At 42.1% G+C, this 27,499-nt stretch overlaps 1 protein-coding gene across 1 annotated transcript in view; it reads right to left on the bottom strand.

Moving 5' to 3' along the window:
* SYN2 (synapsin II) overlaps window positions 1-26,060 on the bottom strand; it is a 219,714-nt gene extending 193,654 nt beyond the window's left edge. Inside the window, exon 1 of the mRNA XM_034657253.1 lies at window positions 25,872-26,060. Coding sequence (XP_034513144.1) covers window positions 25,872-26,060 — 189 coding nt within the window. The remainder of the gene's footprint in view (window positions 1-25,871) is intronic.
* Between the last annotated feature and the right edge of the window lie 1,439 nt (window positions 26,061-27,499).

Below are 27,499 nucleotides of genomic sequence, written 5' to 3'. Positions count from 1 at the left end.
GGGGCGGGCCGGGCGGCGTGAGGCTCAGCGCCAGGGAGAGGGCGGGGCCGGGGGCGGGGACACTGCTCGTCCCGCCCCGCGCCGCAGAGCCGGCGCCGCCCCCCGGCTAGCCGCCTGCGCGCCCTGCGCCTAGCGGTGGGGTTCCTAGTATGGGGACTTGGGGGCAGGCGATTGCCAGGCTTCCTGCAACCTGAGAGGAGCTCTGTGGAGAGAGCGTAGGAGCCAGTCCTGCTCCCCGAGAATAGGGAAAAGGGAGCCGAGACTCCTACCACCTTTTTGTTTGGGGATAAAAAAGCCACGTCCCACCCGACATGGAGGTGAAGGAAACTGTCCCCACTCCCTTTGGAAGGAAGAGAGGTGTCAGCCTCCCCACCCTGAGGTGAGAAAGGACCCATTCCCCTGGCGTGCGAGCACGTACACACATGCGCACACTCCCTGTAGTGGGAAAGAAAAAAAACAACCTCCTTTCCCAAAGCTGGGAGAAAGGTGCCATCTCCTCAACCTCCAGGTGATGGAGGAAGGCATAATCTGCCCCCCCAACACACACACACACACACACACACACACACACACACTCCTATGATGAGACAAAAAAGAACTACTCCCTCCTCAATATTAGGTGAGAAAGACATCCTCCTCCCCCCACCTTCGTCCATAAGGTGACAGAGACTTGACAGATCCCCTCAACGGGTCTGCCAGCGCATTTTTCGTGCTGCACTTTAGGGATGGCTCACTTAAGAGCACCTTCTTCTCTTCCCCTCCTCATGGACTAGAGAGAAGAAACCGTGTGTAAGGCTGAAGAACCCCTCCCCTCAAGTGGGATGTCTAAGGGTCCCCCACCCCTTGTGTGTTCACCTCCCTGATAGGCAGTGGTGTGTCCTATGTTGTACCAAGAAGTTCATCTTTTGAAAATCTTTCTATTTGTTTTTTCCAGTTCATTAACTGGCTAGATCTGCTTCCACCTCCAAGAAGACCTCCGATTATCACCTTTCCATGCGCACTCACTAAATCTGGTATGACCTCTGGACTTTTGTTTTCACCTCTCATGAGATACACTTAATCCATGTGTTGTATGGAAACAGGACACAGCAGATATAGTACCTTACATTCTGACCATTCTGGGTGATGTGTGACCTCAGGCAAATTAGCCTCTGAGCCTTTTTTTCCCTATCTGATAAAAGGAGATAATGCCTTAAAAATTTTATTCTAGTATAATTGACACACAATGTTACATTAGTTTCAGGTGTACAACATAGTGATTCAACAACTTTATGCATTATGCTATGGGGAGATAACACTTTTCAAAGTTGTTACACAGAATAAATGAGATGGTGTATATAACGCACCTGGCACACAGTAGGTATTCTAGTAGTAGTGGCTAGATTCTTATTCTTATGTGAGCTAGTTCTCAGTAAGTGTCTGTTGGACTGAATAGAATCAATGAGCAACTTGTCGCTAATATTGGCAGGCAGTTCTTGCTTCCTGCATCCCAGCTGGCTCTCAACTTGGGACCTATAGATGCACAATCTGGCTCTGAGCCAGAGACCCAGTGATGTTCAAGAGGTCTCCAGCCAACTATAATAATACAGTGATCTTCCCATCCACCATGTGCCAGGCAATGGTAAGTGCTGGACAGATTGATATGAATGGGAAGTAGCCCCCTGTCTGTGGAAAGTTCATGATCTATGAGGGCTAAAGGAGAGAATGGGGAAGATAGACCCAGGAACAATTAATCACAAAAAGATGTGAGAAATGCTATAACACCGTTGGGCAAAGTGGTTTCAGGGCGCCAAGGAGTAAGGGAAGCATTCTACCTGTGAAGTTTAGGAATGGCTTCTCAGAGGAGGTGACATTTGAAGTGGGTCTTGAAGCAGCTGTAAGACTACCAGCAGAGAAGTGAGGAAAGCACTAAGGCAGAGAAAGCCTGGAGGAATTGTGGTTGATGACTCCTCTAAGAAGCCTTCCCTCAATCTTCCAAGGTGGACTAAGTGTTTCATTACCTGTGTCTGGTTTTTTCATAGCCCCTTAAAAAATTATAATAAATATTCTGGTGACTTGAATGTATGCTTTTCAAGGAGAGGATTATGTTTGAGCCATCTCAGACCCCAACATGAAGCCAGTCCTCGGCATGCAGTAAGGACTCAGCTGTTTGAGAGTTGAACTGTACTCTTACCCAATTCAGTTCTTGTGTCTATTAGAGAATAAAACTGATATATCACTAATCACTAAATAAACTTAATTTAATGTACTGCCCTTCCTGTAAATATTTTTTAGAGTATCAGATGAGTTTTTCCAAAGGCATGAATCTCTAATGATGGGATTTCACATACTGTTATCACTTTGATTTTTCAGATGTTTGGGTTATCTTTTTTTGTATTTCACTAAGTAATTCCCCTTAACCATTAAGCTTGTAGTGTATGTATAATATTTTAAAATCAACCAGTTAAAAAACATGCTGTGAGTACCTAATACATGCAGGGTATTATGCTAATCACTCATGGATAAAGAAGATTCCAGAATAAATAAAACCCAAGTTATGCCCTTAAGAAGACAGCTCATAAACTTGTGAACACATAACCAACAATAACAGAGCAGTCTGTGAATGACCAGAAAGTGGAGCAGGCAGTGAGTGTTAAAAGAGCCAGAGGAAGAAAGGATCTCTGAGGTATGAAAGGATTTCACAGGGGAGGTAGGGCTCAGTCCTTATGAAATGGGTGGAATTCAGACACCCAGGACAGGGTGGAGAAGGCAATCAAGACAGAGGATAGGAAAAGCAAAGACAGGGAAGCTGAACTGGGTAAGTGATGAGAATGTATTGATCTATTCCTCGAAGGCGAAGACTTCACCTATGTTATCACTATATTTTTTGAACCTTAGAATAGCTTCCAGCCTGAAGTATGCCCTTAAATATTTTAAGGAGGCTCTGCAGGCTGTACTTGTGTGTATGTGTATGTTGTTAGTATCTATCCAGGTTTCTTTTTAGATAGCAAGCACCTCAAGGAGAGGGATTCTTCTGTTTCTCTCAAAATGTTCTACAAAGCCTGATATAACACCTAACACACAATTAGTGTCCCAGTCTTGGGTGCTAGACCAGAATATTCCCAAAGAACTCTTTAGGTTTAGATTCCTTCATTGATACAAGCCTACAAGACTACTGAAAAATATTTACCGAATATTCCATGAATTTATTATTATTTTCTGGTAGGTCATAATAAGAATATTATTCTTATGGAAAAACAGACTATTTTCTTATAATTGGGAATGTGTGGTCATTAATCAGTTGTATATGAGCAGAAGATTTTGATTAGTTGGCACAGCCAAAAATCGCATCTGCTTAAACTAGTATTTTCCATATTCCTCTGAGTCCTTGCCAAGAAGTGTCAGTGCAGCATGCAAAGACACTTGCTTATAAGTGGGCTTGTGTTTTAATGAGCCATAACGAAAATCTTTCCTTTATCCTTACATGTGAATCCAGGTTCTAGATGCAGGAAGCATATAGCACTTTCAGTCTATCTTACATCCTGCCTATTCTCTGGAATTAAAGGGGAAGCCGGGCTTGGAAATTCTACAAAATATATAATTCTGGCACAGTTCAGGCCTTTTCCCTCTATCTCCCTCTGAGACCAACCAACCATTCCCATCTCTAGGTAGAAGGCATTTCTCCCAGAGCAGTTGGTAGAAGGGTCTTCTCCCACCTTTCTGAATCTCTCAGGGTCCAAGTAAACCAAATGTCAGAATTTCAGAGGTCTCTACCAGTTTTAGAAGCTCAGGACTCTGTAAGGCCCTTCCTTGCATAATCTTTATCTTCCCACTGAATTGTAAACACAGGCACACATCTGGCCACTGCAGAAGAAAGAATCCTGCTAAAATCCGGAACCAATTTAAATGCTTTATCGCCTCTCTGATTTCTCTCTTCCCCTGAACAACAATGCAGCAGAGAATGCTCAAAGGGAGAAAGTCAGGCAGAGCTCAAAAACAGAGCTTAAAGGAAAAGCCGGCACATCAAGCCACCTGACCAAACACTTGCTGTACAGGTGTCATCTCAAACAAGGAGGTTTGCTGGAACATGCCACCTTTGGCCCTTGCTCGCTTCTCAGGATCAGGGGACCCCATTCAGGCCCACCTGCCCTAAAGAGATGTAGAAAGAATTTGAAATTCAGAAACTATAAGTTCCATCACTACTTGGCTTTGTGATTTTCAACAAGTTGCTCATCTCTCTGGGCCTCTTATGTAAACAGAGAGGGACAGGTGTGCCTTGGGCTTCTCATGAGATAATATGGGAACACTTTGAAAGTGAAAAAGTTAACCAGAAAAGGCATCAATATTGCTTTCCACACTCACGTTACCTGTCATTTGGAGAACCCAACTGAATTGAGTTTGTCACCTTCATTCAGGTGGCTCTTCTTGATAATCAGCCCTGTGGGTGCCCTTCCTCCTCCACCTCTGGATAGAGGACAGCTATGTCCTTGACATTGAATCCTCCAAAGGTGGCCATGTCAGCTGGGCCTGTTTGCTATGATTAGGAATCACACAAATATAAGTTTAATTCCTAAACCTACCTCATGGTAACTGTGTAACTTTGAACGGATCACTTTCAACCTCAGTTTTCTCATCTGTAAAAGAATGGTGTGATGATCATAATGACCTTGAAGGGCTATTGTGAAGACTAAATAAGATTAGGTCTATGAGTGTATTTTATAAGCAGTAAAGCACTGTGCAAATGTTAGCTATTAATATTTCTAACACCAGGGGAATCACAGAACTCGCCAGCACCACAACTAAAATATAAAAAAGGACTTTCCCCACACATACTTATCCTAAAGTTACACACCCAAGAGAATTCATGGAAAGCATGAGGTGGATTCTCTGCAGTTACTCCCAGGCTTAGTCATACCTGCTAAAATATATGCAACAATCACTCCAACTAATGGCATCTGCTTTCCCGGGTGACCTTGAACAAGGCACTTCTCTCTCCAGTCTTCCATTTCCTGGCCTGTAAAATAAGCTGAGCGATCCCTAAGGTCTAGTGTTGTGAGATTCTGTGAGCGGAGCCCCACAGGGGGAAATAAGCACCTGATGTCACCAGGCTGAGCCAGGGAATACAGGGGCTGAGTCTGGGGAGCAAGCACTGAGCATGGCTTTAGGAAGAGAGAGAGAGAGAAGCAGAGGCACCCAAGACAAACAAGTGGCATGAATTCTAATTCCAAGTCTTCCCCTAACTTAAAGAAGTCAGAGATGGTCCCCTTGCCAAGTCTCCATTTCTCTGGCAATAATGGGGACACAATGATGACTACCACTGATTGGGCGCTGACCACATGCCAGAAACTCCCCACGTGTTATCTCATTTAATCTCCTTCAAGGGAGGTGTTAAATATCCCCTTTTTACCACTTAAGCAATTGGACTTCAAAGACGTTATACTAACTAATATGAGATCTTAGAACTAAAAAATTGCAGAGCTAGAAGGCAGGTTTGGTTGCTTACAAAGCCCATGAGATTCCCCATTAGAATACACTGACAGGCCCCATAGAAAGATGCCATTCATCAGCAGCTTGCCTAATAAACACATTTCAGTGGAAGCCATAGAAGAAATAATGTGCCCTCCTGGGCTCTCCTCAGCTTCCCTGTCATTTCCCTTTGCCCCAAATCCTGCAGACTAGGAGGGTTGGCATCCTGTATAAACATTCCTGCCCCCAGGAACAAGCTAGTTTCAAGCAAAAAGAATCAAGCTGATGAGACACCCCTCCCCCCATCCACCCTACTCCTACTCCCACCCAGCTTGGACCACAGCTCCCCACAGAGCAGCTCTGGCCTCTTGTGGGATGCGGGTGTATTGGTTGTTGCCATGGTGATAGAGGAACATTATTGTCACGCACACAGGAGCAGCACAGAGTGGGTCTCCCCCGCCTGGGAAACTCAGAGGATTCATCAGAGGTTGTTTTCTAGTTGCTTCCTCACGCCACTTCATGGATGAGTGAAAGAGCATCCTTTCCACTTAGCATTCAACCCATCCCAGGGACAACGCTGAGATTTCTGTACTGAGTGGGTGTCGAAGGCAACCCCCTCCCTCTACTTCTGTTACGGTTCCTCTTCAAGGAGGCTTCTGGCAGGTGGTAGGAAGAGATATTTACAAGATGCCAGTGAATGAGCTGTTGTGTTTGTAATCTCGACTATGCTTAGATTGTGAACCAATTAGACTTTTAGTGTCGGACCCATAATGGGTTTATCCTCTGCCACAGCTGCTTATTAGCAAAGCAATCTCATGCAATTTCTTTAATGAGACTCAGTTTATTTATCTGTAAAGTGGGGTTTAATCATTTTTTGCAGAGTTTTTGAAGAAAATGAAGTGAAATCATTTATAAGCAGTGCTCAGTACAACGTCTCGCACATATTCATGACAGCAATTATTTTAGAAGAATATATAAGGAAGAAAGATAAGGAAATATAAGGAAACAGATGTTCTGATTTGGAGACAAGTATTTAAATCCCTGGTTCACCACTTAATAGCTTAATAGCTATGTAATATTCTGAAGTCAATTTTATTTTGAGTCTCAGTTTCCTCAGGTGTAAAAGGAAGAGGTCATAGAGATTCATAGGCTCAAAACCTATGATTTCTAAGTGAAGATTTATTTTGAAGATATGGTTATAATATCTGAGGATTTGTGTGAAAAGATATCCACTTCTTTATTGGTGAAAGGCCATAAGGAGTCAATGGCATAACTTCTTAATGTAGCTATACATTGAGAAGAAATTTTCCCCACCCCCACCCTTGACACCACATTGTATGAGTTCCTGCACAGCTGTCCCCAGGGAAAGGTTCCTTAGTGCCAGGACCAGCTCTGAGCAGATGGCCCTATTTCTTCTTTGAAAACAGCCAGCTCCAGGGATTGGAGAAAAACAGAGTCATAGTCCAAGGTCAAACACTTGACTGTTGTTTTAATGAGTGTGATTCAGCCTGAAAGCCCATCAGCACTTTCTCTCCGTCCCCTCCCCTGAGTCCCAGAGTCTGCAGGACTGCCACGGCTGGAGGCCCTCTGGAGAGCTGAAGACACCTGGCTGGCTTGCCTGTCCTCCGTTCCTGATCAGGAGTGGGTCGGTTTTCCTATTCCTTGGTTTTTATCTTCTCCCTATACTGCCAGTGTCAATAGAATGTCTTTTCTCATCTCCAAAATAGCATCTGGTCCATTTGAAGAAGGCTAGCAGTAGGCTTTCTGCCAGCATTCTCATTTCTGGGAGGATGGAAGGCATTCCCCCATCTAATTATCTAAAAGTCCCTTTGCCTGATGATTCAGCCAACCCCTCCATCATGAGCCATTCCTGGGTATCCTAAAGTCACCTTGAACAAATCAATTGTAATGATTGTTTCACACATTGCCTCGAATTCTTAAAACTCTACAAGGTAAGAATCATGCTCTCACTTAAGCAAATGAGGAAACAGAGGCTCCGAGAGGGGAAGAGACTTCCTCAAGGTCACACAGCCTGTCACAGAAAAGCTGAAATTCAAACTCTAATTGACAATTTTAGGAGTAAGAGTTGAACACTCACTTGCCATTTGCTTTTCCTACAAGCCACAGTGAGCACTTTGGAAAGTGCTAGGGACTAGAGAGCGTGGCAGCCGACAGTTCCAGAAAATTATCCCATATGTCATCTCTAGTGTGCCTCCAAGCCTTTGCCCAAGCTGTTCCCTCTAACTGGGATACCCTTCCCCATGCCTTGCGGCATGGTGCAGTGGAACAACCCCAAGCTTTGTAGTAGACAGAGCTATTAAAATCCTGATGGTGCCATTTGCAGATCTATGATCTCAGATAATTTATCTAATCTCCCTGAGGTTTTCTTCTTCTGTAGAATAGGACTATCCACCTTGTCATGTTGTCATGAGGATTCGAGCTAAAAGGGCCTAGCATGGTGCTTGGTAGTGAGCAGATGCTCATGACTATAACCAGTCTTTCCAAATGCAGCTCAGGCACCACCAGGTCTGCGAAGCCCTCCCTGACTATGCCTCTCTCCTCCATGCCCTAACATTCATTCATTTTTTTCTTTCTTCATTCAACAAATACTTAATACATAAATAACTCAATTGTAATACTCTGCAGATGGTATTGTAATTATTGGGTCATATTCTGTTTCCTTCATTAAACTGAGATCTTTCTGAGGGCAGATATTTCAACTAAGTCATCTCTGAATCCAGAATGCCTCATCCAGGGCCTGGCAGAGGGAAGGACAGGCAGAAGAAAGAAAGATGAAAGAATAAACAGCAGAAGGAAAAGAAAACAAACCCAAAGACTGTTTATGAAACCTGCTCAAAAAAACAAAAACAAAAACAAAAAACCACCTCTCAGTATCCAGGCAGACAGAAAAAGCACCTGGTTCCTTCCCCAGACTATTCTGCAAAAGCCTCCCAATTCCCCCATTGACAGGAGCCAACAACAGGATGGGAATATCAATGACTGTCTGAATAGAAAGCCTCAGAAGAGTCCCACATGGAGAGCGGAGACAGGCAAGTGGTGAGCGCTAAGGCGCAGCTGCAGGAAGGAAAATTCCGTCTGTGCAGCCTCTGGGGATAGACAGCCTCCGGGGCCTGGCAACAGCGCTGGCTGTTGACCGAGCTCCGCCCATCTCCAGCGACAGCGGCTGCATCCCGGCAACGGCTTGGCCAGGCAGGTGACGAAGGCAGCTACAGAATCAGCGGGGCAAGGCGGGAGGCTCGCCCAGGTGAGGGCCTGAGCCCGATAGCTCTACAGAGCTGGAGCTTGGAACCCCAAGCCTTGGGCAAAAATACCAGGGAGAAGAAGATGAAGGTCTTCTTTCTCCCTGCTCCCCAAACATGGCCCCTACCCACCACCAAATCATCTGCGGGCCTTTTATAAAATCCCATTCTAGGGGCGCCGGGGTGGCTCAGTCGGTTAAGCATCAGACTCGGGGGGCGCCTGTATGGCACAGTGGTTAAGCGTCTGCCTTCGGCTCAGGGCATGATCCCGGCGTTGTGGGATCGAGCCCCACATCAGGCTCCTCCGCTATGAGCCTGCTTCTTCCTCTCCCACTTCCCCTGCTTGTGTTCCCTCTCTCGCTGGCTGTCTCTATCTTTGCCAAATAAATAAATAAAATCTTTAAAAAAAAAAAGCATCAGACTCGGTGTATGTGTTACATTTATGAATTTAGACTTCCTATGGTTGCTTCTACGAGCATACTTCCGTCTTCTGATACTTGACTATGAGCATATTAAAATGACTTCTTTTAGAGGATAGAATCAGTACTCAGAATAACTAAAATAACGAGGTGAGCAAGGGCAGGATGGAGAAAACTTATAAGAATAGTTTGGTTGTGTGAGACTTGTTTGGGATTATTTCTACAGTTATAATCAGGGTCATACAACACATGCTCCTGTTTCATAATGTGAACCCTACTCTGGAAAACACTTTCAGTGTTAAATCAACTAACTGATCCTCCTTGATGTGAAGAAATAGTAGAAAGATCCCTACTGAAATGTTCTCTTATAATATGCAGTAAAATATTCAAATACTCAAAAAAATTTTTAAAAAGCATCTGACTCTTGATCTCAGCTCGGGTCTTGATCTCAGTGTCATGAGTTCAAGGCCCATGTTGGGCTCCATGCTGGGTGCGGAGCCTACTTAGAAAATAAAAAAACCCTGTTCTCATCCCCCATCCTTCCTCCAAATTGTTCATCTCCTAGCCTTCCTTGAACTGGTCTGCAATCATCTGCAACTGCTTTCTGGGCCCAAAAGAAGGCATGCTGTCATACTTCTATGTCTTTACTGAGGTTCTTCCCTCTTCTCGGAATGCACTCTGCCTATGCTTTGCTCTGTTGGGTCAGTTTCCCAGAAGCAGACCCTGAAACTAGGATTTGAGTGCAAATAGTTTGCTCAGAGATGAGTCCCAGGAAGCCCCAGTGGGGACATGGACAAGTGAGACCAGGAAGGGAAGAAAGCCAGGAAAAGGGCCATTACTGAGCAGGTTACCACTTTGGGCGGCTGGGGTCCAATCCTACTTAGCAACCCTGGTAGATATTGTAAAGCATAACTTGGAGTTATGCCATTCAACAGGTGAGAAAACTAGGGCAATTATCTGCCAAATCCCATTCAAGATTTGTTGAGTACTGCTTCTGGATGCATTAGCTCCCCCAGCAACCTGCAAAAACCAGGCATATCTCTTCACCAAAGCTAGTGCTGAAGTAGAGAATTACAGGCTGCTAGTACCACCTCCTACCCTTGTCAGACTAACTACTTCTTATCTTTCAAGGCCCAGCTCAAAAGCCAATACTGCTAAGCTCAAATAAATTTCACAAGCCCCTTCTCTGCATTCCCAGAGCATGTTGATCTTAACTCTATTGAGTATTTAAGCTCGTGCATTACAGTGAGTTTCTGCCTATTTTACCCACTTGACCGTGAGCTCCTCTAGGACAAGAATTATGACTTTATTCATTTCTGTGTCCAGAGCTCCAGCATAGGATGGCACATAGATAGCAGGTGCTCATTAAATATTAATGTTGGTTAAGAATGCTGATGAACATCGACAAATTCCATTGCCAGCTCAAGATTCCATTTTTCTGGGAGGATACCAGACTCCCTATTGCCTTTCATAATTTGAAGAGAAAATCATGTCACATCTTTACAAAGTGTAATACTGAATGCTGCATCAATTTCCTCAAGGTGACCAGTTGTCAGGACACCAAAGAAAAATCTATCTAAAAAGTCTCAGCTTGAAGCCACATAAGCTTCAATTTGCCATATTCCGCCCTGGTGTGAACAGACACCTTACAATGGATGAAAAAGCATTCGATTCATACAGATTTGTAGTTGTTTATAACATCATCAACCTGTTTTAGTATCCATGGCACCCATTCTAGAAGAGCTTAGGGTGAATGGATAGGGCATTCCCTGGGCCAGAACCCTCAGACGCCACCTCTGTCTCAAGGGGTCCAGGTCTTGCCTGCAAGCTAGGAGCAAGACCTGGAACCCAAATCAAATCAGATATGATGTTTCTCAAGACAGCTTGAGGCAATACTGCCACAGTGGAGATTTTAAATTGTTGCCAAAAGAACATCCAGTTAGAATACACAGAGGACGGGAACAAATATTTATAATAGCAATAAAAAAGATAGATTATCCACCAGTAAACTTAAAAAGATATATTCAAATTCTATTTGAAAAAAATTAATGTTACTAAGGGACACCAAAGTACATTTAAAAAAAGAAAGCTATATCTTTTTCTTGGGTAGGAAGACACAACATCATAAAGATGTCATTTCTCCCTAAATTTATCTGTAAATTTAATGCAATTCCAGTAGAAAAGATACTGACAGGTTTTTGGGGTGAACTAGACAAGCTGACTTTGAAATTGATATAGAAAATAAGTAAGCAGAGGGGCGCCTGGCTGGTTCAGTAAAGCATGTGACTCTTTATCTCAGGGTCGTTAAGTTTCAGTCCCACATTGGGTGTAGAGATTACTTAAAAATAAAATCTTAAAAAAGAAAGAAAAGAAAAGAAACAAGCAGGAATAGCTAGGAGAATTCTGAAAAGGAAGAGTAGAAAGACAGCAACTGGCTCTACCAGATATTAAAGCATGCTGTTGAGCTGCAGTAATTTAAACAATGTGGTACTTACATATCAAGAGACAGATCAATAAATAGAAAACTCAGAAATAAGCTATATATATCCAGAAATCTAGTATAGAATAACTGTGTCATTTCAAAGCAGTGGGGAACAAGATTATTCAACAAACATTGTTGGAATAACTTGAAAGTTATCAAGCTAAACTGGATCCATATCTCATACGTTACATCAAAAATTTTTCAGATGGATCAAAACCAAAACAGTAATAGAAGAAAACGTAGGGTATTTTGTTTTATAATCTTGGAGTAAGGAATAGCTGTCCAAGGATGACATATCTCCATCATAAAATTTTAAAAATTGATAAATTAGACTGCCAAAACATTTCTCCATGGAAAAAACCTTCACATATTCAAAAGGCGAAAAGACAAACTGGGAAATATACTGGCAATTCATACCACAGGCATAGGACTAATTCCCTTATAATAAAAGCTTCTATATATTAGTAAGAAAAAAAAGTCAACAATTCTACAGCAAATAGGTAATAGACATGAAAGAAGGAAAATACAAATGACTTCTAAACCTTGTGCATTGTAAACAACAAAAATTCAACTGAGTAAATTTCAAGATCAAATTGGCTTTATTCAGGGATTCATGGATCAGGTAGCATCCCATCAAGGAATAGAAAGGAGCTCTGCTAAACTGTAGAAAAGGAAAAAATTTTTTAAGTTTTTATTTAAATTACACTTAATTAACATACAGTGTAATATTCGTTTCAAGTGTACAACATAGTGATTCAACTCTTCCATACACCACCTGTTGCTCATCACAAGTGCCTTCCTTAATCCCCATCACCTATTCTACCCATCTCCTCACGTCCCCTCTGCTAACCAACAGTTTGTTCTTAGGGTTAAGAGTCTGTTTCTTAGTTTGCCTCTTTCTATCTCCTCCCTATTTTCCCCCTTTAAATCAAACGGTATTTGTCTTCATCTGACTGGCTTATTTCACTTAACATTATATCCTCTAGCTCCACCCATGTTGTTGCAAATGGCAAGATTTCATTCTTTTTTATGGCTGAGTAATAGTCCATATAATTTATTTATATATAAATAATTCATTCATCAGTTCACTGGACACTTGGGCTATTTCCATAATTTGGCTATCATAGACAATGCTGCTATGAACATCGGGGTGCATGTATCCCTTTGAATTAGTATTTTGGTATTCTTTGGGTAAATGCTCAATAGAAAGATTGCTGGATCGTAGGGTAGTTCCATACTGTTTGAGGATTTTTTGAGGAACCTCCATACTGCTTAAGGAAAAGTTTTTAAAGATAGAAAAGGGGCAGAAAGAAGAAATTATTAGCAAAGAATGCATTGTTTCAGGCAATGTCACCCTCCTAAGGGGAATTAAAGGATTCTGTTGGGCAGATTATCTCAGTAGCCCAGACCAGGTGATTCCATGTTGACTGGTTAAAGGTTCATTTCTGGGGCACCTGGCTGGCTTAGTTGGTAGAGCACATGATGCTTGATCTCGGGGTTATGAATTTGAGCCCCACATTGGTGTAGAGATTAAATAAATAAATATTTTTTAAAAAAGTTATATTCCTGGAAGACTGAAACTGCAACTAGATTAGGTATTAAGTCTTCATTTGCTGACATGGGATCCAGCACAAGTGACTCCATTTTGGACATGCTGTCTTCTTTTTAACATGCTTAATAAGATAACTGGGTGATGGGAAATAACTGTATGCTCTTTTGTATCTCTAAATTTTATGCCATCTCTCTGTATTACCTAGTTTTCCAAAAAATTCAACTTAAAAAAAGAACAAAGTTATTTTTTAGTAATAATCAATATGACCCTGGGCACTAGCTGAATGGGTAACTGTGGGCATCAAAGGATACGTGGAAAAACAAATAAAGTTGGTAACTAAGGGAGTTAAAAGCAGGGTGGGGGAGCTCAGTGAAGTGACCAATCATGTGGAGCCTGGTGTTCAAGCTCCAGACCTACCTTTTGCTAGCTGTGTGACTTCAGCAATGACTTCATTCTATGGCCCACATTTCTCATCTGTGAAATGGGACAATTTTAGTAATTACCTCTTGGGGTTTTTCTGAGGTTCAAAGAAGTGATGCATGAAAAATGCTAGTACAATGTCTAGCGTATAGTAAATGCATGAAGGGCACCTTGCATGTACCCGGAAAAGAGTGTGCGTCACAGCTTAGTGGCTGTGCAGGCTAAATACAGGGTCCTAGATCTCTGACTTCCCGAGCTTGACATCTCTGAGGCCTCATCTGCATTCTCGCTGACAATCACAGAAGATCCATATGAACCAAATACCTCAAATCCTTTCCTGCAGTTATTCTCTTTCTTTCCTGAAGCCTCTGATACCCAAGAATTACAGATTTCTGTTGACTTGAATTCTCCTGGAAAACTCCATTAAGGCTCCAGATACATTAATCTATAATTATGGCTCAATCGGGCTCATGGTAAGAGTTCAATGTGTGCATTTTGCACTGTGCCATGGCTGTTCCACCCCTGGACTTTTCAATGAGACCATCCCACCCACATAGCGCATTCTTGCCAGACCTTAAAAGCAAGCTATAAATATTAGCTGATATCTTAGGTAATCCCTCAAGTCCGATCCATCGATCCCCACTGCTATCTAATCAGCCTATCCAATCAATCTACCTCCTAGCCTAAACTCCTGGATCCATTCCCAGACTTTGATCCCTGCCTCTGGCCCCTTCTGAGTTTTCGTAGCTTGTCTCTCCTCTGGGCTTTGGACCTTAGGGCTCCTGAATAATTTTTGATTTGCATAACCATTATAGTAGTTAAGGACTTTACCTTTGTTTCTCCATTAAGGGGGACTCAGATAAGGCTGGCCCCCAACAGAAGAAGATACAGATCCCCCCCGGCAAGCTTTATTAAGTTATAATGGACATATAACACTGTGTAAGTTTAAGCAACATGTCAGTTGGATACACTTACATATTAAAAATGATTATCATAGCATTAGCTAACACCTGTGTCACATCACATAATTACCATTTCTTTTTTTGTGGTAGAACATTTGATATCTACTCTCTTAGCAACTTGTATTATATAATACAGTGTTATAACTATAACCTCTATACTGTTCAATGCATTTTTTGGTAGTATTTCAAAGTGGCTGAAGCATGGTGTTGTGTGAAGTATGGCTGGAGGAAAAGAAGGCTAAACAAGCAAGTTGAAACTAAGTGGTAATAAATAATAATAAAATTAAATGTAAAGGGGCACCTGGGTGGCTCAGTCAGTTGGGCATCTGACTCTTGATTTCAGCTCAGGTCATGATCTCAGGGTCATGAGATCAAGCCCTGCATCAGGCTCCATGCTAGGTATGGAACCTGCTTAAGCTTCTTGCCCTCACTTCCCCACGCCCCTCCCCCCCAAAATGTTTTTTATCAACAATATAAAATAATAGTAATAATAACAATAAATAGTATCAACCATGGCAAACACTACATGATTGATGTGTGCCAGGCCCATGCTGAAAACTTCATATGCATTATCTCACATAATCTCAACACCCTTATGAAATTGGCACTATTATAATCCCCCCTTTTTCTTTACCACTGAAAATATTGATGCCCAGAAAGTGGAGTAGCTTCACCAGTTCAAACAAGAAGGATGGGGCAGAGCTGGGATTCAAACCCAGGTAATTCCAGAGGCAGGGCTCTTCACCACAACACTGCCTCCCTTGCTAAGGAGTATTAATTGATTCTGAGGCAATGGGGAGCCATCAGAGCCATTTAAGGTCTGTGTGATGCCTTCAAACTACACTGCATCAGTGATGGCTTTCTCTACTTCTTTGGTATGCAGAATCTAAGAAGTGGGCTGAGGTATGGCCAGAGTGACCTGACTACATCAGATGGGTGAAGCCAAATGAAAATCACAAATTAGATTAGGGGTAGATGCCAGGAAATGATCTTAAAGCTACTCTTTACCCAAATACTGAGAACTTGTCATTCGCCAGGCCCTGTGTTTGGCACTTCCATTGCATCCTCTTGTCCCATCTGCCTGTACACAATCCCACCATATGCATGAGGATTCTGAAGCTCAGAGAAGTGTAGCGTCTTGCCCTAAGGTCACCTAGCTAGTTAGCAACAAAGCAAGGATTCTAACCCAGGTACTTCTGACTCTTAAACTCATGTTCTTTTCATAGCAGAAAGCTGTGTATTTCCAGTTTTTATCCTAATCAACTCATTCTTCTTTCCTCTCATGGCCCTGTAACAATATGGGACAACTACAGCCAAAGTTTGAGGGATCATGTCAAACCCTTGGTTTCACCAGCTGCATAAATGCCTGCTAGTGGTCAGGGCCTTGACTATTTTGTCAGGCTTTTCTCTTCTATCAGCTGTGTCAATTGGGTCTGTCACTTAGGTTTGGCACACAGAAAGGTCTGTGCCAAGTTGAACCACAATCTAAGGTAAGATGCCTTATGAAGGATTTCACCCATGAGTTTAATTGGGGAAACGCCCAAACAGTAATATCTTTCATAAGGTTCCTCAGAGGAGGAATCACCCTCTTTCCAATCTGTGTCATTGGTGAAATAGCTCTCATTATCTCTATTTTAAAATCTGAAGCTCTGTTTAAATGTTCTCTTTAAAGCTATGCTCTGAGCAACTTCGATCTATAACTGAACGCTTTCCAGCTTCAAAAAAAAAATTTGGTAACAACTTCTAAACCAGCTGTCAGAAAATGTGGTAATTGGGAAAAAATTAGTTTGAAGGCTCGATGTGATCACACCATTACATAAACTGTTTTTCCTTCTGCTTCACCCAGAGGTGACAAAGGACCCCTCTAGGAAAAAGTGTGCAGCGGAGACTTCTCTGGCCAAATAAGAATGCTAGGGAGGACAACTGAGGCTGTTCCACTAATGATCCCTAACAGGAGAGGAATACGAACCAGAGAAGCTGCTGGGAATTGAGAAGTCTCTGTAAGAATGCTTAACGTCAACCTTATTTGAAGCCTGTCCAGCATGGATAAGCTCTAGGAGGATTTAATGCTAGAACAGATTCAGGGAGTTTCAAAAATATCATCTACCCAGCAGCCAAATCAATTCTCAGTTCTGGCCCTTCCTCTCTTGCCCCACTTGACAGCAACTCATGTTAAAAGCTAAAGCTGGATAGCGGGGGTGGAGAGACTTGCTCTGGGTCATAAAATAAGGAAGTGCCAGATTCAGGGCTTCTTCTCCAAGCTCTTGGTGACTCTGCTGCATATCTACATTATATTTGTAGGTGATCTTAGTGAGAGAAATCAAGTCTGCTTAATGTTGTCTTTATCTCTATTCAAAACAAAAATTTATCATTAACTCTAAGGGCCCCCCTTTAAAATCTAAATCAGTTCTTCAACAAAGTAGTTTGAGGAGATCCTGGGTGGTGCAGTTGGTTAAGAATCCGACTCTTGGTTTCGGCTCAGGAGATGATCTCAGTGTTGTGAGATCAAGCCCCATGTCAGGCTCCACACTCAGCACAGAGTCTGCTTGAGTTTCTCTCTCTCTCTCTCTCTCTCTCAAATAAACACATAAATAAATCTTTTTTTAAAAAAGTAATTTAAGAGATTTGTCATTCAGTTTCTCAGACCCCCTATTTTTCATCTTTTTCCTTATTCCGTTTCTCTTGCCCCAAGACTCATCTCAGTCTGCTCATGTTCCCCCCCATTTTGGTTCCCTCTCTCCAGTTAAAAACCTCTCTCAAGGAAGGGTGTGCACATATCCGCTTCGTAATGTTTGAGAAACTGCATTTTAACAAGGATATAAGAATGGCCTAACTTAGAGAAATTAATATTTAATGGTAGAACCTCAGAGACCGTCTAATGGGGGAAAGCATATCTTGGAGAAAACAGACTTCCCAGGGCTTTCAAAGTCATACCAATAGGGAACCACTTATATGCATTATAAATCAGGTCCATTTCATCAACTTTATAGATTAGGCCGGTTGCAGTAAAAGACAGTGTGGTGCATCATCAGAAACCACACTGGACCAGGAATCACCTGAACTTTGCTTTCCTCATACATAAGCTTTAGAAGATGTACGCAAATAATGGATCATGGAACATTACATCAAAAACTAAGGATATACTGTATGGTGACTAACATAACATAATAAAAAATTATTATTAAAAAAAAGAAGATGTACCTTATATTCTCTTGTTTGACATTCTATAATTCAGAGGTAGATTTTTCCAGGGTCATAGTTCTGCAAGCAGTCAGACCTGGATGTGTATGTCATCTCTGTCACTTACCATCTGAGACAACTAGACAAATCACTGAACCTTGCTAAGCCTTGTTTTCCCCATCCATATAATGGGAATTCAAAATACCTACCTCAGTATTACACAAAGTAAAATAAGTCAGACAGAGAAAAACAAATACTGTATGATTTCCCTTATAGGTGGAATTTTAAGGTTTTATTTATTTATTTAATAGAGAGAGAGCACAAGCAAGGGAGCAGAGGGAAAGGGAGAAGTAGGCTCCCTGCTGAGAAGGGAGCCCGATGCAGGGCTCAATCCCAAGACCCTGGGATCATGATCTGAGCTGAAGGCAAATGCTTAACCAACTGCGCCACCCAGGCACCCCACTTACAGGTGGAATTTTTAAAAATGAAACAAACAAAACAAAACTCATAGTTACAGAGAATAGCTGGAGGTTGGCAGAGAGGAGGGGGATTGGAGGAGCGGGCAAATGGATGAAGGGGATCAAGAGGTACTAACTTCCAGATGTAAAATAAATAAATCATGGGGGTATAACGTACAGCATGACAGCCAATAACATTGTATTGTAGATTTGAAAGTTGCTAAGAAAGGAAATCTTTAAAAAGTCTTAGCATAAGAAAAAATTGTATGACTGTGTATGGCGATAAATGGTAACCAGACTTATTGCGGTAACAATTTCTCAGTGTATACAAATGCCGAATTATTATGTTGTCCACCTGAAACTAATATAATGTTAAATGTCACTTATACTTCAGTAAAAATAAAATATAATAAATGTACTTAGAATATGGTGAGAAATTCAACAAGCTATGTGGTGCATGAAAGAGCTCAGTAAGTATTAACTATTATCATCATAGCTTCCTGTTAAAGGGTGATCAGTTCTTCCTCAGCCAGCAACCTATCACCAGGTAGTTGGATATTCTTTCAATAAAGCCTGGGGATAAACCTTCCTTTAGTTTTACTGAATTCTCCAACCTGACTTCAGAGAAAAAATTATGTCCAAAATAATTAGAAGTTTATTGAAGAGAAGGAAAATTCTTTCTTAAACAAATGTAGCTTTAATATTCTAATTTCTCACCCTAGCACTTCTGAGTCACTGAAATTAATTGGGTTCAGTATTGAAAGAAGCACATTATCCGCCTTATGTTTTCATAATCAGCTCCCTGGAAACTATTTTTAAAGAGAAATCAGTATGTCACACCTGGTCAGCATTATACCATGATTAATTCTTAAATTAGCAACGAGCAAAAATATCATATTTTATTAAGTCTTTGTGGGAATGCTGTTGGATTCCAGCAGCTCAATAGTTTGTAACAATTCGGCAGGGATCACGCCCAAGAAACTATTCAACTGAAAAGTGTATATTTTATTCATCAAAAGTTAAAGATGTTTATCATATTTTAAAATACCTCCTTACTTACGTGGGCTCCTTACAGTATCATCGTTTTCTTTTCTATCCCCTCTTCAATGCACAATTAAATGCAAGTTCTTTATAAGAAATGCAGATACATGGAATGCCTGGGTGGCTCAGTTGGTTAAGCATCTGCCTTCAGCTCCGGTCATGATCCCAGGGTCCTGGGATCAGTCCCACATCAGGCTCCTTGCTCAGCAGGGAGCCTGCTTCTCCCTCTGCCTGCTGCTCCCCCTGCTTGTGTGTACTCTTTCTCTCTCTCTCTGACAAATAAAAAAATAAAATCTTCAAAAAAAAGAAAGAAAGAAAGAAATGTAGATCCATGAAAAGAAAATCCCCCCAACTCTGCCCTTTAGTTACCCAAACTAGAAACTTAGAAATTCATCCTTGATTTTACCGCATATCAGAACCATTGTCTAATCTTGTCAATTCCACCTCCTTCATAGCTTTAGAATCTGGAACCTCTCCATCCCACGGCCACTAACCTAAGATCAAGCCCTCATCCTGTCTGACTTAAGTCCTTGCTACTCCAAATGTGATCCTGGACCAGCAGCATTTGCATCACTTGAGAACTTGTTAGAAATTAGCCCACCGTCCCCTCCCCTGCCAGACCTACAGAATCAGGATCTGCATTTCGGCAAGATCGCTGGGTAATTTATATATGCCTTGGAGTTTGAAAAGCACTTCACTAGACCAGCTCAGGAGTGGGGCCTCAGATTCTGCATTTCTAACAGGCCCCAGCTGATGCCTGATGTGGCTCTTCCATAGATAACACTTGGAGAGGCTCCTCATTTGTTTGCCTACCCCTAGCCTGGGAGAATTGAAAGAAGTTCAAATCCTATCCACATTTAGCCGACAAAAGAATCTTCCTAACATATATTTGATAATACACTTCCCTGCTTAAAACCCTTTAGTGGTCCCTAGCATGGACATTTGTTTTAGTAGCAGTAGTAATTATAGCAGTTGTTGCTGCTGACTTGGATTTGCATAGTTTTGGAGGGACAGTTTGGTTGATCCCCTTTCTAGTCTGGGAAATCTTCTCTCTAACACTTGGTAGAAGGCAAAGGTGGCCTCCCAATGTAGGATCTGAAAAGCCCAGATATATTCTCTGTCTCAGGCTTCCTAGCAACTGGAGAACTGGGCACATAACCTAGGTTTGGCCAAGCTGATGTACCTGTTTGGGATTTTGAACCTGGAGTTGCTATGAAAAGAAACAAACACAGAGTAGCAGCCCCAGCACCCAATTTTTGGGGTGTAAGTGGCAGAGGTATCCAGGGCTGCAGAGATAGGCTGTGCAAACTGGAATGTCGAGTGTGCAGCAGTGAGAGTGGCAGTGTCCCCAACGTCTGGTTCTAAAGTTGATTTTGTCTGTGATTCTGGCTATAGCATTTCCTCCTGTTCCTGCCCACTTTCCAATCCTGGATCCCTAGCTTTGCTGGCAATTCAATGAGCTATCCAATGTCCTGTCAACCTTACTTTTTTACTTGCTTGCATAATCCAGAATCAATTTCTGTTGTTTGCAGCTAAGACCCCTGATGGGTAAGGCTAACCAGCCTTGAAAGTCAAGTCTGAAGTCCTTAACCTGGCCTTCTTTATTTTTGTATTAGTTAAGGTAAAGGTATCTGTTGAAACACATCAACTCTCAAATCTCAGCTTAATACAATAGATTATTTCTTCTGTACATGTACTCTAACATGCATTTCCTGATTGACAGGTGGTTCTTTAAGAAACCAAGTTCTTTCTACCTTGAAGATCTTCCATCTTCAGCAGGGCTTCCAGATGCTACTCTGCATCAGGCTGGTGAAGTGGGAAAAAATGTACCAATCTTTATCTGTGATTACAATTAGGTATAAAAGCAGGTGGGACAAGACTTCGGGGTTGGTGGCTGGGTAGAGAAAGATATTAGAAGGTAGGGCAGGAAATCTGGAAGCATATGGTAGAAATCTGACTCTCAGTCAAGGGTTCTTTAAGTCACAAATAACAGATATCTCCTCAAAACCATTTTAAGCTGGCTAAAAGAAAGGAAAGAAATTTATTATAAGAATAGAGCAACATGTGATGAGCACCTATTGTGTTTATTGCCCTATATCCAGTCCTACTTCCTCTTAGGAGTGTTTCTTTGGGGAGCTACTGTTCTCTCACTCCATGTGATTTGAGTAGAACTGACTCCAGCCCCTGGAACCATGTTTGGCCAATTATGCATTCCATCTCTTTGAACATAGTGATAGCCTCAGAGGGGCATATGACCCAAGCCAGCCAATGACTCAATGGTAAGAACTTTCTTGAAACTTTTGGGAAAGAGACACACTCTCTGCAGAGATGATAATTGAATAATCTGTGCCTGGGGATTCTGGCAGCCACCTTTCTACCATGGACAGAGCCTGCTTGAAGCTGACACCAACACAAAAGAACGCAGATTCAAAGAACAGAGATAGTTTCCCAACAACCCTGAGAATCTTGAATCAAGGTATACCTAAAGCCAGTGTTATTCTTAGAGCCATTGGATTGATTCTTTTTCACTGAAGCCAGTAGGAGTCAGATTTTTATCATTTACATCCTAGAGTCATGACTAACACAGGCAAGAAGTCTAACTGGGGCATCCAGGGGGTCTCTCTCATCTTCTTCTCCACAGCACCAGTCACCTGTTTCTTTCTTTGTGCTTGCCTCATTCTTTCTCTTCACAGAATTTCTGCCTTTGTATGTACCTAACCATTAATAACCACCCCATAGCTCCTAAGTTTACATGTCTTCGTTTTGAGTGACCAGTAGAGAATATCAAGCATCTTAAATCCAACTCTCAATTTCTGGGAGAGAGAATCTGAGTGATTCAACATGGATCCGAGGTCCAATCCTCATCCAATGAGCTGAGGCTCAGGGGGCTTTGGCAATTTACATAACTCTCTTGGACCTCAATTTCTTCATCAGTAAAGTAAGGGTAATAGCAGAACCTACCTCAAGTTTATTGGAGGACTAAATGAGATCACACATGTAAAGTTCCCAGTGTGTAGTAAATATAGAAAATGTAAGCCATGAAAACAGTACTTCATCGATAATGATGAAGCTCCTCCTGTCCTTGGTGTCCTTAGAGTCTGCCTAAATTCAGGGTGATGTTCAGGCTGTAGGGTATGATGGGGGTCTCAGTTGTGGGTAAGAGGAGATTTAAGGCAAAAAGCCGGGTGAGTGATCACAATGGTCCAGGGTTCCCCCAAGGAGGCAGCCTCTAAAAAATCCAAAAGAGTGAGGGAATATTTGAAATTCAGCCAAAACCCTTCTCCCTCCAACAAAGGGAGGCTCATTGAAATAAGCTCTTCTCCCCCAAACTGAGGTTGCTGCCTTCAGAGAAATTCTCAGTCAACTCAGCCCTTCACCGGATTTCCCTTGGATTTGTCTACACCAACAAGCAGAGTGAAGAATTTAGAAAGACTTGTAATGGTAGCATTTGAGGCATTATCTCACGGAATCCTTACAACATCCCCCTTGAGATAGGTATTATTGTTATTATTATTATTATTATTATTATTCCTTTTTCATAAATGAGAACACGGGGGTTCAAAGGGTTTAAGTAGTTTGGCCAAGGTCTCAGAGCAAGTAAGTGACAGAACCATAATATGAACCCAGGTCTGTTGGATTTCAATCCCCTATTCTTTATACTGGGCCATGCCTGATTCTACAGTGTCAAGATTCAGCCAACAATCTCACTGGTTAACAAAATCCATTACTTCTGTGACTTTAGCCATCAGTCTGACTTCTCAAACAACTGGTACAGGCCACAAGTCACCTGATAGAACAGAGGGAAGCTGGGCATAGGAGCTAAGATCTGGAAAGTAGGGAGGGGATATATTTTTAGGAGTTGGCCTTTAGGCTGTGGTCTGAGGAAGCTGTTGGTGCTTGAAGGGAAGTCATGCTAAAAGATAGCGCACCAAGCTCCCATATTTCTGTGGACTAGATTGTGTCCCCCTGCCAAATTCATAAGTTGAAGTTCTAACTTCCAGTGTGATGGTATTTGGAGATGGGGCCTTTGGGACATAATTAGTTTTAGATAAAGTCATGAAGGTCAGACTCTTGTGATGGGATTAGTTCCCTTATAAAAAGAGATGCCAGAACACTTGACTTCTTTCCACCATGCAAGGACATAGTCAGAAGTTGCTGTCTGCAAGCCAAGAAGAGACCTCTCCCCAGAACCCAACCAATGCTGGCACCCTGATCTTGAACTTCCAGCCTCCAGAACTATGAAAAAATAGATTTCTCTTGTTTAAGCTACCCAATCTGTGATATTTTGTTATGGCAGCCTGAAATGACTAAGACATATTTTGACTCGTAATAGTCATTTTTATGTGTCAACTTTACTGGGCCATAAAATAAACAGATATTTGGTTGAACATTATTTATAGGTATGTTTGTATGTCATCTAGGCATGTCTGTGTGTCTGTCTAGGTATTTCTGAGATTAACATTTGAATGAGTAGAATGAATAAAGCAGACCCCCCCCCCCAATATGGGTAGGGGTCATCCAATCCATGGAGGGCCTGGATAGATTAAAAGTTGAGTAAAAAAGAATTCTTTCTCTCTGCCTGACTGTCTCTGAACTGGGACAGTAGTCTTCTCTTGCCTTCATACTTGGACATGGACTGGAATTTACACCATCAACTCTCCTGGTCTCCAGCTTGCCAATTGCAGATCCTGGATTTCCAGGCTCCAGAACTGTGAGGAATAAATTTCTGTTATGTAAGCCACCTAATCTGTGGTATTTTGTTATGGCTAAATCTAAGACACATACCCAAGTTCAGATAAGTACCCAAGACACACACCTGAGCTATGACATAAACCCAAGTTCAGACACTTTGGAGGTTCCTTTTCCCCAGTTTTACTTAAGGTGCATACAGGGACGGACAGGGAGTTAAGAGATTTCATAGCTGCATCTCTAGGGACATCCTCAATCCCATCTCCATCACAGTGGGCAGGAAAGACATAATCCAGCCCCCAAGGACAAGTTTTATGGCCTGAAGCCCACGTGAACCATCTAATCTACCCCACGAAAGTCTGGGGAAGAACCAGTTACTAGGAGGGGATACAGGGCCTCTTCCCCTTCTCTCCATTCATTCTGTCACTGTCTTAGTCCAATCCTTCCTCAGTGTCTGCTCAGGATTCTTATAAGCACCTCCTAATTTGTCTGTGTGCCACCTATCTCTTCTCTCCCACCCATCCTTCACTATGCGGCTGGAAAAATCTCATCTGGTTTTGTCCCTTCATTTCTCTGTGATTAAAAACATCGGCTTTGGAGCCCAACTGCGTAGATCCACATCTTTTCTCTGCTATTTCCAGCTGTGTTGCTTTAGTAAGTTACTCAGTTTCAACATCTGTAAAATGGGTTTTGTAGTGGGTTGGATGGTGAGCCCCAAAAAGATATGTATGTCTACATCCTAATCCCCAGAACCTGTGAACATAATCTTATTTGGAAAAAAAAAAAGTCTTCATAGGCATAATTAAGTTAAGGATCTTGAGGGGGTGGGGAGAAGATCATCCTGGATTACCTGGTGGACGCTAAATCCAATGACAAATATCAAAAATCAATTGATTATAAAAATAAGAGTTTATGGGGCACCTGGGTGGCTCACTTGGCTGAGTGTTGGACTCTGGCTCAGGTCATAATCTCAGGGGCATGAGACCAAGGCCCCCGTGTTGGGTTTTGTGCTCAGCAGGGAGTCTGCTTGAGATTCTCTCTCCCCCTCTCCCTTTGGCCCTCCTCCCACTCACACTCATGCTCTCACTCTCTTTAAAATAAATAAATAAATATTGTTTTAAAAAATAAGGGTTTATTTTGAGATTCCCAATTCTATTCCATTGATCTATATGTCTATCCTGCATAAATCATTTTTTATTGAGATATAATGTACATGCCATACAATTCACCTTTCAAAGTATACGAACCAGTGGTCTTTGGTATATTCATAAAATTGTGCAATCATCACCACTATCTATGGACATATCTTGGAGGTATTTGCAGGTTTGGTTCCATACCAACACATTAACCAAATATCACAATAAAGTGAGTCACATGAATTTTTTGGTTTCCCAGTGCATGTAAAAGTTATGTTTACACTATAGTCTACTCAGTGTGTAATAGCATTATGTCTAAAAAAACTATGCACATATATTTCTTTTTAAAGAATATTCTTTTTTTTTAAGATTCTTTATTTATCTATTTGAGAGAGAGAGAGAAATATTGAGAGAACAAGTGGGTGGAGGGGCAGAGGGAGAAGCAGACTCCCTGCAGAACAGGGAGCTGGACGCAGGACTCAATCCCAGGACCCTGGGATCATGACCTGAGCTGAAGGCAGACACTTAACCGACTAAGGCAACCAGGAGCCCAACAATGCACATACCTTAATTAAAAATATTTCAGTGCTTAAGAAATGATAACCATCATCTGAGCTTTCAGCAAGTTGTAATCTTCTTGCTAGTAGAGGTTCTTACTTCAATGTTGGTGGCTGCTGACTGATCAGGGTGGTAGATGTTGAAGGCTAAGATGGCTGTAGCAATTTCTTAAAATAAGACAACAATGAAATTTGTTTCATCAAATGACTCTTTCTTTCATAAATGATTTCTCTGTAGAATGCAATGTTGTTTGACAGCATTTTACTCACAATAGAACTTCTTTCAAAATTGGAGTCAATCCTCCCAACACCCTCCACTGCTTTATCAACTAAGTTGATGTCATATTCTAAGTCCTTTGTTGTCATTTCAACAATCTTCACAGCAGCTCTACCAGGAGTAGATTTCATTTCACAAAACCACTTTCTTTGCTCATCCATAAGAAGAAACTCCTCATCCATTATAGTTTTATCATGAGATTGCAGAATTCAAATATAATAATAACAAAAAAGTTTGAACTATTGTGAGAATTACCAAAACATGACACAAAGACATGAAGTGAGCAGATGCTATTGAAAAAATGGCACCGAGCGTCTTGCTCCACACACAGGCTTGCCACAAACCTTCAAATTGTAAAAAACCTAATAAGTGCAATAAAGCGAAGTGCAATAAAATGAGGTATACCTGTAATTCTGGAACATTTTTATCATCTGTAAATCCTTTTTGACCCTTCTTTCCAGACAGGAGTTTTGAGTGATGGATGGGCTTTAATTCCTCATTTTGTTTTGCCCCTGTAGGGAGGTGACCTCCACATTTGGTTTGTCTGAGATCTTCCTGGTTTTCAAACTGAAAGTCCCACATTCCAGATGCCCCTTAGTTCTAGGCAAACTGAGACGGGTTTTCCCTCTCCCGGTAGGAAACACCATCAATCCCTGGCCCATACTCCTTAGCACTTGTTTACCAGCCACCTTTCCACTGCCAGCTCCTGCGTCTCTGTCTAAAGACTTTCTCCAGAGCCTTGCAAGCTTGCTTTGAACAGAACAGCAGGATGGAATTAAATCCTGCTCTACAGGAGCAGCTCTGATGGCAACTGGAACACCAATACCCCAGCTCTGTCACCTTTTGGGTGGAATAACTCCAAAGGTGAGAGTTTTACATGGGCTCCTGTTGTTTCCCCAGCAAGGTAAGCTCCATTCACCCATGATGGTAGCTGGCTTGATAACATGCCTTTTACTGCCTGTCTTCCCTTGCTGTCTCACTTCCCCACTCTTCACTCTTTATCTCAGGGTCTGCTTCTGGTCACATCCAAAGACAGCCCCCCTTCCCACATCTTTGAAATAGACAACTAATGCTTTCTCAAACATATATAAAGTGTTATGCAAATGGAACTCCCTTCCTTTCTTCCAACCAGATTGCTGCCCATAAAGACCCCCACATAGAAATTCTGAACTGCCACCACTTTGCTGGACAGATCTTGATACCTCCCTTCCCCAGTACACACACTCCCTTACCCAGAGCCCTCCTTCAGTCCATAAGCTTCTCCTAAGGCCCAGGGAAGGCCTACTTCAAAGCAGGAAACTTTCTAGTCACTACTGGCTGGGCTCCATCTGATGGCCCAGAAGCAAATCAGCACTTTTCATTTCTGTTCATTGTCAATGTCAGGTCCTCTTGGCAGGCAGGATCATGCCCCTGCCTATCAATGGTGAGTGTTGTCTGAGCCCTTTGAGAAAAATGGATCACAACCTCCTGCAGGATAAATGCAGAGCAGAGAAAAGGAGAATTATGCATGTAGGAAGCTGGAGGAAAGTGACCCCAGGAGCACTGAGATCTGATTGGATCCACACTAAAAGGACTGCTCACTGCCCAAAAATCTGTTCCCACAGACCAAACACATGCATGA

The sequence above is a fragment of the Ailuropoda melanoleuca genome, chromosome 4 (genome assembly GCF_002007445.2).
Source record: "Ailuropoda melanoleuca isolate Jingjing chromosome 4, ASM200744v2, whole genome shotgun sequence".
NCBI classification, from domain to species: Eukaryota; Metazoa; Chordata; class Mammalia; order Carnivora; family Ursidae; genus Ailuropoda; species Ailuropoda melanoleuca.
The sequence above is the reverse complement of the archived record's forward strand: the minus strand, read 5'-3'. Positions and strand labels throughout refer to the sequence as shown.